Raw genomic sequence first — 10,444 nt, 5'->3', positions numbered from 1 at the left:
TATAGACAGGGACGTTTAAAAAGCGCCGAAAGGTAACTTGGCGCCCTCAGGGCCGCTCGCTCCAGCCCGGTCTCCGCTCGCGGCGGGATGCACTTCCGGTCTGGGACGGAAATAGGCAATCGAAATCCCCGCCTCCCTCTCGCTCTTAGGGCGACAAAGGAGTGGAGTCGGGAGCCCGAGGTCTAGAGCGGCAAGACAGCGCCGGCAGGAAGAGGCGGGGCTCGCGGGTTGCTTTCTTGCCGCTACCATTGGAGGAGCGGTGAGGCGGGGCCTCTTTGAAAGCGGGCGGAAGTGGCGCGGAAGCGGGATGCCTGTGGAGAGCAAGATGGCGGTGAGTAGAGCGGAGGGGATGGGGGGGGAGAGGGAATGTATGCAGATTTATGCAGGCGGCGCAACGACCAGGTGGGCGAATGAGGCGCTGACGTCATGCAGGCGAGGCCCGCCATCATCCAGCGGCCGGATAGGCTGCGCCTGAAGCGGGAGGCTCCATCGCGGCTCATCTCCTCGTGCGGGGGAAGAGCAGGTGTCGCAGGCCGAGGCCCGGGGGCTGGAGATCCCGCGTCGCTCGCCTCTCGGGCCCTTGGAAGAGCCGCTGCCGGCCAGCGAGGACGCAGGCGGAATAGAGCCAGCAGCTGAAGAAACGCTGAGAGGCGCCCAGATCCAGACTCTCCTTGAGAACCTCCCAGGAAGTCCTGCCTAAGCCTCTGGAGCAGCAGCAGACCGGCCTTTCCCATGTGGCCAGTGGCTCTCCAGTCTGAGCACCCTGGACTCCTCCTGTGTTCAGAGCAGCTGGGCAAAGCCGGCAGGGTTGTTGGAAGGTCAGGAGGAGGCAAGTGCAGAGGCGTCTCTGGCCTGGGCCTCCTCCCTTTGGTGCACCCACTTGGTGGGAGTTTCCCAAGGCAGGCAGGATGAGAAATGGCCCAGTGCAGGAAGGCTTTTGGCCCTGGCACAATGTGGCAAGGAGGACGGGGAGGAAATCAGAAAGTGTTGGCTTCGGCTCTGGCCCCACTCACTGGCTGGCCAGTCCTGATGAACACCCGCTTCCTCTGTCCCAGCTAGCTCAGTACTGTTGACTGGCAGCTGCCCTCCAGCATTTTAAGCAGGGAGCATTCGCAGCCCGACCCGGCGATGCCATGGGGAGGGGGTTAAACCTGAGCCCTCAGTGGGCTAAAATGATGACTATTTGATTCCCCCAATTTACATTAAAACAAGCTGGAAACTGAGTTCACCTGAGCCCCCATTTCTCCCACCTTGATTTAGGACAAAGAGAAGAAGAAGAAAGAAAGTATATTGGATCTGTCTAAGTACATTGATAAAACCATCCGTGTGAAATTCCAGGGTGGTCGGGAAGGTAAGCAGAGTCTCCATAGCACCTCTGCTATTGGGGACCCGACACTGTGCCTGTCACCACCTCTTCATGATTTAGGTCTGAGGACGGATCTGTTCTCCTTTGCGGCCAGATTATATTGCTGGTGTGCTTCGTCCCTGGCATAATCCTGCTTGCTAGGGAATCACCACTGTAATATGCAGAATGTAACTGTAACACCACAGCTTTCTGCGTTCAGCCTTGGCGTGGTTCCCGACGGCTCCTGACTGTTTTTCCTTGTTTTCCCACAGCTAGCGGTGTCTTGAAAGGATTTGACCCCCTTCTAAACCTGGTGCTGGATGGGACCATTGAGTATATGAGAGGTGTGTTTAAGACCCCATGACCCCCCTGTCAGGAGTTCAGCCTACACCCGACTGGCATGTTCCCTCCCTCCTGGTTGATCATTCGAGAGCTTCATAAGCTTTCTTCAGCCCAAACATCACAGCGACCGATGCCAACAGACATTGGCACACTTATGGATCCGCAGAGTTATTGCAGCATATGCGGGACAGACCTCAGCAATTCAGCATGTTGGCTAATCTAATTTATTTACCATATTTTTCACTCTATAACACGCACCTGACCATAACACGCACATCGTTTTTAGAGGAGGAAAACAAGGGAAAAAACATTCTGAATGAAACAGTGGATGTATCATTTTTGTGCTTCATGCTGTGGCCACAGACATGTGATCTGATGGTGAATTTGGGGTGACCCAATGCAAAAATCCTGAGAATTCCTGTGGATCCATGCTTTGCAACCACATTTTTGCACCATTGCAGCCCCAGGCAACAGTGGGTGCGTGATTTTTCTGGTGCAGGCTGTAGCCATGGACATGCTATGTGATCTGATGGTGAATTTGGGGTGACCCAATGCAAAGATCCTGAGGATCCATGTGGATCCATGCTTTTTAACCACGTTTTTGCACCATTGCAGCCCCAGGCAACAGTGGGTGCGTGATTTGGGGGGGGCAGGCTGTAGCCATGGACATGCTATGTGATCTGATGGTGAATTTGGGGTGACCCAATGCAAAGATCCTGAGGATCCATGTGGATCTATGCTTTGTAACCACATTTTAAGTGGGGAGCGAAGGAAAAACAAAGAAGGGACATGAGAGGGGTGTGCAGAGAAGCAGCTGGCTAAGAATGCAGGAGAGGGATTTAACGGGAGGGAGGAAAGAAAGGCAAAAGTTTCCCCCCACCCAAGCCAGCCATATCTCTCTCTCCCTCCCTCCCCCCCCTCTCCCTCCCTCTCCACCAGCAGCACCGGAGCACAGAGAGGAATTAGAAGGAACAACACTCTGCTTTCCCCTCTGCTTGCCTGGAGGGGAGGGGCTTTCCCTGCTCTTTGTTCCATTTCAGCAAACACAGCAACGAAACAGAGGAGGGTGGGCAGTAAGACCCTGAGGCAGAATGCAGGAAAGCAGCCGCTTCCTCTTTTCAGGTTTCCCTTCTCCGTGAATCGCGATTTGATTTTTGCCTGATTTTTCGGCTCCAGGGACCACACATTCGCTCAATAACACGCACAGACATTTCCCCTTCCTTTTTAGGAGAAAAAATCTGCGTGTTATAGAGGGAAAAATACGGTACATATAAACACACACGGAGCATTGCAACATGGCTCCCTCTTTCTCTAGCATCAGACAGCAAAGAGAAAAGAACAAAGGACAATAGTCCCACTTCACAGAACACAGTAACACAAGCATCCTGTCTTCATCACTTCCCACTCTGTAGAGTCAAAACACACTGTCATGTGATAGACAACAATCCCATGACTGCAACCATGGAGCAGGAATTCTAACACCCCCCACAGCAAGCAGGTGACAGGAAAGGAGCGGGCTCTTCTCCATGAATTTTCCCCATCCTCTGCAGGATCAGGCCATGGTCCTGCTCCCCCTTTTCTGTAATGGCCAACTAGATGCGCCAACAGACAGGAGAACAAAGGCTCCCAACTAACTGGGCTGGTTCTGTGTATCACCCATGGCTAACAATCATCAAGGAGACCTGTCCAGTCACAGGTTGTTCTGTTCTCCACCTGCTCCTACTCAGAGTAGACCCACTGAGATTCAAGGGCACAGCTGGCTTGGGCCCAGTAATTTCTGTAGTTCTGAGTGGGATACAGCCTAGCGCTGCTGCCACAGCTGATCCCAGGGGGCCCTTGTCTTGCTGAGGGATGTTGAGCCTCAGCTCCTGTCTCTGGCTGCCACGGGTCTGAGTTCCAGACGCGGACTTTGGTGCAGAAAAGCACCCCCAGGGCTTGAGAGCAGGATAGCTGGTAGGACCCAGTGTTGTAGCTATTTCTGGGCTTTTTCCTTTGCAGATCCAGATGACCAATACAAGCTCACAGAAGACACCCGTCAGCTGGGACTGGTGGTCTGCCGAGGGACCTCGGTGGTCCTCATCTGTCCCCAGGATGGGATGGAAGCCATTCCCAACCCCTTCATTCAGCAGCAAGACGGCTAAGCCACTCTGGGCTCTTTCTGCAGCTAAAATCTTGAGAGGACTCGGAGGGCCAGCCCCCGCTGACAAGAATGGACTTTCCTGCAAGGGGAACATATTTTTGTATGCTATGTTTATACTGGCAAAGGACCTTGTTAACTTATGTAAGGTGGTTGTTACTGCGTTTTAGTTATTTCCCCCCCCCCCATTTTGACACTGTGTCTCACAAGGAAGAAGGCGTTTTGTCAGGAGATGCCCTGAAAACTATTTCAGAAAATAACCTTGTTTTGCTGTGAACTTTTCACTCCAGTCTAGAGCCACTGAAATAGCGTGCTGTGTTTATGTAAAATATTACACAGGAAGATGAGGTTTTTTGTTGTTGTTCCTTTTACCTCTTTGGCAAAGGCCACAGCTGTTCCTACATTGGCTTGCTGTTCTGTTCTCAGAACTTTGGAGGGGACTGCCCATTTCCCCTTTGGGTTAATGGTGTCTGCCTTCCTTTCCCCAGGATGGTTGTCTGCCCAGGAGGGGTCAAGCGCTTTGCCAAATGTCAAGAACTGTAATGACACCTGTGTCCAACTCCTCTTAATTTCCAGGCAGTGACTCTTTCCTTTTTAGGAGAATTCCTGAAAATCCATGAATAAAAAGCTATCCAAAACTGACCTAGAATTTGTTAAACGCTTCTACTTTGAAATGTGATATCAAAACTCGGAACGACAAAGCAAGTTTATTTGGGAGAGGATGGGAGCCATCTTTAACCTATCACCAATCTCTTTGAATTGAGTGTAGATGCCTGACGTGCAGCCACAATGAAAATGTAGCAACTACTTCATTCTCTGCTTAAGCAGCACTTCCCTTTACTTGGCTTCTTTAGTTGCAGACGTCAGTAGCACAGCAAGGAGACCTACGAGGAGTGAGTGTGTACCCCAGGAATGAAAACGTCCGAAGAGCCTGCTGGATCAGGCCCATCTAGCCCAGCCTCCTGTCTTTGCAGTGATCAAGTTTCCCTAAGAACCCCAGGAATCCAGACAAGGCAGCAATGCTTCTGAATACCAGTTGCTGGAAATCACAGAAGGGGAGAGCTGCTCTCTTGCTTGGATCCTGCTTACGGGTTTCCCACCTGATTGGCCACTACGAGAAGAGGAGGCTGGGATAGATGGACCTGATCCAGCAGCCAGGCTTTTCCAATGCTGCTGTGGAATATCCAGTTTCAGAGGATCCCTAGGTTCTTTGGGGCGCCTGTGACATGGTCTGGCAGCCACACTCTTCAAACATTCTTGTGGAACCCCCAGGTGCAGAGGCAGTCTCTCTTGGTCCCAGCAGGGAAAGAGGGACGTTGGGCTTTGCCTGATCCAGCAGCTCTTCTTACATCCTGACGATGCCTCATTAGCTGCCTGGGCAGCTGAGGGAGCCAAAAGGGAGGGATCTATTATTAGGGGCTGAGTTGCTGCTATATCCGTCTTGGCTGCCTGGCCAAAGCCCTCCTGCGCAGCCCAAAGTGTGGCCTGCTTGCACCCAGTGAACATGGCTGGCCTGGAGGGGGCGTCTTCTGGGGCCCAGTCAGGTGGCCACGTGGTCCTGGAGGTGGGCGACAGGCAGTTCCCTGTCGAGCGCTGGGCCTTGGCCCGCTACAGTCGCTACTTCGAAGCCATGTTCTTTGGAGGCACACGAGAGCGCACAGCCCCTCGGATCCGGATCCAGGGCCTGGACCCCACTGCCTTCCAGGCCCTGCTGGCCTTCACACAGACGGGCAGCCTCCTCCTTGGCCGCAACAATGTCACAGAGCTGCTGGAGGCAGCTGACTTCCTGCAGCTGGACTGCGCCAAGCGGCTCTGTGAGGCATTTCTGGAGAGGGAGCTGCACGTCTCCAACTGCCTTGGTTTCCTGGCCTATGCGCAATGCTTCTCCTGCGCCCACCTGCAGGCGGCTGCACTCTCTGTGGTGCTCTCACACTGGGCCGAAGTGGCTTCCGGCGAGGAGTTCATGGAGGCCCCTGCAGAGACGCTGCGGGTGCTGCTGCGGAGCGACGATCTCTTTGTGAGCCGCGAGGAGGCAGCCTTTGAGGCGCTGCTGCAGTGGGCAACTGCCGACCCTGCTGGGCGGGAAGCAGTCTTCCTGGAGCTGGCAGGCCTCATCCGCGGACCCTTCCTGAGCCTGCCCTTCCTGGAGCGGCTGGTGCGGCGATGCAAGAGCCCCCCAGGGCAGGACACCTCGGGACGGCTGCTGCAAAAGCTGGATGCTTGCCTGCCTGCCAGCTGGAGACAGGCAGGCCTCTCACCTTGTGTGGGGCGCAGCCATGAGGTCCTCTTTGTCCTGGCTGGCAAACACGACCAAGAGCAGCAGGAGCTTTTCCAATTCCAACCGAAGACGGAGGTGTGGCAGACCCGGGCGCCCCTCCGGCGCAAGAACCTCACCCAGTATGCTGTGGCTGCCATCGGTAACTCTTCTGGCTTCTGAGCATGCACAGAGTGCGAGCCAGCCTGCAGGTGGCTGGCATTTTCCCCATGGCATTGAGAGTCTGCTCTCTGCTTTGGTGCCCTCTGGGTTGGTGTGGGCGGGCAGAGGGTACCACCTTGAAGTTTGCGTCTAGTGGAGTGCTAGGTGGGAGAGAGTGCCAGCTGTGGCTACCTGGTGCCAGGAGGTTTGGCTGCACCCTGCACATGCTCAGAGGTTCCCTTTTCTTTAGAATTGCTTCCTGCTTTGCAAGAAGCCTGGGGGGGGGGGAGAAGCTTCTACAAAGTGTACTGCTGTGCCATGGCCTTGCCTGATGTGGGTGGTGCTGCGGTCTAAACCACTCAGCCTCTTGGGCTTGCCAATCAGAAGGTCAGCATTTCAAATCCCTGTGATGGGGTCCTGTTGCTCTGTCCCAGCTCCTGCCAACCTAGCAGTTCAAAAGCATGCTGGTGCAAGTAGATACAGTAAATGGGTACCACTGTGACAGGGAGGTAAACGACATTTCTGTGTGCTCTGGTTTCTGTGGCAGTGTCCCGTTGCACCAGAAACAGTTTAGACCCAGAAATAATAATAACGATAATGATGATGCTCCTGTAACTGGGTTACCCCGGCCACTCTGGGTGGCTTCCAACAAAATGCTAAAAGGCAGAAGTCTCCAAACTCCAAACTTCAGCCTCAATTCGCCCTGTCTCATACCTCTTTGGGGCATCAGGGAACCCCAGTGGAAATGGGGGCAGAAATAGCCATTGTCCCCCAGTTCTATGTAAGCAGTTGGTTGTCCCCACCTCATCCTTGTTGCTTTTGCTTCACACCAAAACAAATGCAGGATGTGAAATATCACCCCTTGGAGACGAACTGCTTTGCTTTCATCAGGAGGCAATGTGCAGTGGAAGCGAAGCCTCTGTGTGGTGGGTCCATGGTGGAAGGGGAAACGGCATCTCTTGCGCTCTCTCCACAGGCAACTTCCTCTTTGTGACGGGCGGCTACTTCCGCGAGGAGTTCTCCTGGTGCAGCGTGGGCTGGGTGCTGATCTACAACAGCTGGGATGACAACTGGCTGGATGGCCCGGCCATGAAGACGGCACGCCACAGCCACTGTGCTGTGGGGGTGGGCTTCCACCTCTATGTGATGGGTGGCAGCACTGAGGAGGGGGCTGTCACGCCTGAGGTGGAGCGCCTGGCGCCCACAGACTCTTCCTGGGAGAGCACCAGCCCCCTGGCCCACCCCGTGGAGAGGGCTGGGGCGGTTAGTGTGGGGACTCGTGTCTACGTCGTCTGTGGCCTGCATGAGAATGGAGATGTCTGCCATGCTGTCCAGCGGCTGGACGTGGAAACGGACATCTGGGATGTGGTCTCCTTCTCGCCTCTCCCTAGGTGAGGCGGCTATGGAGATTGGGATGTTAGAGGTGTGGGGCACATCCTGCTCCTTCTGGAGTAGTGTGTCCACCTTGGGTCCCACCCCCGCACTCAGCTCCCACCTGTGGCTCCTAGAACCTTCTCCTAGGCTTCTGCGTGTGAAGACAGGCTTTGGTGGGCAGAGCGGACATGACCAAGAGGGGATCCAACAGACAAGCAGGCAATTTCTGCACATGCTGTAGAGAGAAGTGAGGGGCCGGTGGAGCTCGTCCTCCTGGGAAGGAAGCCCATTGGAAAGGAAAACTCTGGTCCTCATCCTCCACTGTGTTGTTAATGGGGCAGGAGATCTGGAAAATAATTCACATCTGGCAACCAATGCGCCGTTTTGTTTTCAGATAGTAAATGGGGTAAAGGTAAAGGGACCCCTGACCATTAGGTCCAGTCGTGACCGACTCTGGGGTTGTGGCACTCATCTCGCTTTACTGGCCGAGGGAGCCGGCGTACAGCTTCCGGGTCATGTGGCCAGCAAAACCTTCTGATCAGCAAGTCCTAGGCTCTGTGGTATAACCCACAGCGCCACCCGTGTCCCTAGTAAATGGGGTAGACAAGTCCAAAAAGCCCAGGACACAAATTTTCATGGTCCCCTCGCAGCTGTGGTTGCTCATGTTTAAACTTATCTATCCACGTACTCATATCTGAAACCAAAGAGGCCCCTTGGTTGTCAGGTGGGGAAAATATTGGCTTTACAGTGCTACCTCAGGTTACATACACTTCAGGTTACAGACCCCGCTAACCCAGAAATATTACCTCGGGTTAAGAACTTTGCTTCAGGTTGAGAACAGAAATCGTGCAGCGGCGGCGCAGTGGCAGCAGGGAGGTCCCATTAGCTAAAGTGGTGCTTCAGGTTAAAAACAGTATCAGGCTAAGAACGGACCTCCGGAATGAATTAAGTTCTTAACCCGAGGTAGCACTGTGCTGTATTTTCAGCTCTCTGAATGCAATACGTGGAATATCTTCATAACCCTCCACAAATCCAGAGCAGAGCCCCTCAGGTGGTTGGATGGTACCTGGTATGCTTCCTTCTGGCAATTTGAAAATTCAAAAGAAAAATCTTAACTTTAATAATCGAAATAGAAAATGTTAAGATAACCAAAATAATTGAACAGAAAATAATCAAACTCTGCAGTTGTTGTCCTCTCGCTGATGCCTTCCTCACCTGCCTCTACCCCAGAGACCTGCAATGGGCGCCTGCGCTTTGGGGCTTTCACCCTGATTGTGACAGCCTCCCCCCCTTGACCCTGGGCCAAGATGGCCTCTTCTGAGCCACGGTGCACCTTCAGAACTTGGAGGCACCTGCTGTCCGTCTGCAGATTTGCCAATCATCCCTCACACTGTCCATTCCCCCATTTCTCCATCAAATTTGGCTCTTCCTCCCCATTCCCAAAGGGAGGCCAGTCTCCTTCTAAATGCAGCAGTAAACTCGCGACTGCCTAGGCTGAGGGATGTCCAGAGCTGCTTTGCACAAAACATCTGGGCACCTGAGGCATCTCCCCAAATGGCACACACCCCACTCCCCACCAGAGGCAGGGGAAGATTTGCGTCAGGAACAGGAGGAGGAGAAGGAAGATCTGCCTTGGGATCAGCTGCCCCCTGGCGGTCACCTCCCCATGCCTCCTGAGGTGTAGGCACCTGCCTGATGCTCTCTCCTCTCCATCCCCAGGTATGACCTCTGCGTTGTGGCTCTGAATGGGGCCATCTACACCGTGGGAGGGGGCGCCTTCCGCTTTGATGTGGACTCGGGAGAGTGGACACCGGTGGAGGAGGAGTGCCTGGCGCGACGGTTCTTCACAGGGGGCAGCGCAGCCAATGGCAGGATCTATCTCCTGGCGCAGAGACAGGGCAACACTGCACTCCCCAACATGGTTCTCTTGGACCCTTACCTGGAGATGTGCCGGGAGGTGGACAGCAAGCTCCCCTGCCCGCTGCCCATCCACGGAACAGCCTCCGTGCGGAAATTTGACATTTGCGCATGACGTGGTATGCCAACACCCTCCAAGGCAGCAGTGGGGGAGACGGAGAGCGGGAAAAGTCGGCTGCCCTGTTCTTTTTCTCTCCTTTGGGTATCCAGCCATCTGTGGTGAAGCCTCGCCCACCGCAGGAGTGGAGTGCAGATAGCCTGCTCCTGCAGAGGGGGCTCGGGTGGGACTGGGCCTCCCCTCTTTGTATGGCAGAGGTGTGGTGTGTCAGGGCAAAGGTAGGGGTGGGGGCTGCATGGGGGTCATTTTGCAGCAAATCCCTCCAACTTCTGTTTCCTTGCCTGAAAGCACAGCTGGAGGGGGGAGGAATCTGGGCAGGTGGCCCACGTGGAAGGGAATGTGGTGGAGATGGGGGTCCCCAAAACTGCCCCCATTGTGGGGGTCCCTATGCTCCTCCTACCTGTGAAGATATCCTATTTATTAGTTGCATTTACTGCTCTCCCTCACCTGGACTAGGCTACAGAGCGTTTGCAAGTTCTCCAAGTAAATTATCGGGCTGCCTCACGCTTCGCAATGCACCTCCCCAGGGACCCTGAGGGACTTCTTTTCCAACCCCCTGCAATGCAGGAATCACAGCAATGGAATCCCTAACAGATGGCCATCCAACCTCTGCTTAAAAACCTCCAAAGGAGGAGAATCTACCTTCTTCTGAGGGCAACAGATCAGTCAAACAAACCTAAATTTGGCATTGGACTCCTTCCTGCAAAATACTAACCCCACCATAATTGCTGCACCACAATTGTCCAGGAGAGGGAGCCATAGGCTGCCTGTAGCCTGGATAAATGGAGGATGAGG

At 54.2% G+C, this 10,444-nt stretch overlaps 2 protein-coding genes across 2 annotated transcripts; both read left to right on the top strand.

Moving 5' to 3' along the window:
- The first annotated feature begins 167 nt into the window (after positions 1 to 167).
- LSM7 (LSM7 homolog, U6 small nuclear RNA and mRNA degradation associated) lies at positions 168 to 4,466 on the top strand. The gene is made up of 4 exons (XM_081896055.1): positions 168 to 331; positions 1,261 to 1,351; positions 1,618 to 1,689; positions 3,686 to 4,466. The coding sequence occupies exons 1-4, from the start codon at positions 308 to 310 to the stop codon at positions 3,826 to 3,828; spliced, it is 330 nt and encodes a 109-aa protein (XP_081752181.1). The 5' UTR covers positions 168 to 307; the 3' UTR covers positions 3,829 to 4,466.
- Positions 4,467 to 4,586: 120 nt separating this feature from the next.
- Positions 4,587 to 9,724, top strand: LOC309361098 (kelch-like protein 23). Its single transcript, XM_081896054.1, has 3 exons — positions 4,587 to 6,241; positions 7,217 to 7,631; positions 9,334 to 9,724. The coding sequence occupies exons 1-3, from the start codon at positions 5,329 to 5,331 to the stop codon at positions 9,644 to 9,646; spliced, it is 1,641 nt and encodes a 546-aa protein (XP_081752180.1). The 5' UTR covers positions 4,587 to 5,328; the 3' UTR covers positions 9,647 to 9,724.
- The last annotated feature ends 720 nt before the right edge of the window (positions 9,725 to 10,444 follow it).

This window comes from Podarcis melisellensis, assembly GCF_964234715.1.
Source record: "Podarcis melisellensis genome assembly, chromosome: 18".
Lineage (NCBI taxonomy): Eukaryota > Metazoa > Chordata > Lepidosauria > Squamata > Lacertidae > Podarcis > Podarcis melisellensis.
Note: the sequence above shows the minus strand (reverse complement) of the source record. Positions and strands in the feature narration are given on the sequence as shown.

Coding starts and splice junctions, on each gene's coding strand:
- LSM7 (XM_081896055.1), top strand. CDS start 308: ATGCCTGTGGAGAGCAAGATGGCG. Junction 332..1,260: donor CTGTGGAGAGCAAGATGGCG/GTGAGTAGAGCG, acceptor ACCTTGATTTAG/GACAAAGAGAAGAAGAAGAA. Junction 1,690..3,685: donor GACCATTGAGTATATGAGAG/GTGTGTTTAAGA, acceptor TTTCCTTTGCAG/ATCCAGATGACCAATACAAG.
- LOC309361098 (XM_081896054.1), top strand. CDS start 5,329: ATGGCTGGCCTGGAGGGGGCGTCTTCTGGGGCCCAGTCAGGTGGCCAC. Junction 6,242..7,216: donor GTATGCTGTGGCTGCCATCG/GTAACTCTTCTG, acceptor CTCTCTCCACAG/GCAACTTCCTCTTTGTGACG. Junction 7,632..9,333: donor TCCTTCTCGCCTCTCCCTAG/GTGAGGCGGCTA, acceptor CTCCATCCCCAG/GTATGACCTCTGCGTTGTGG.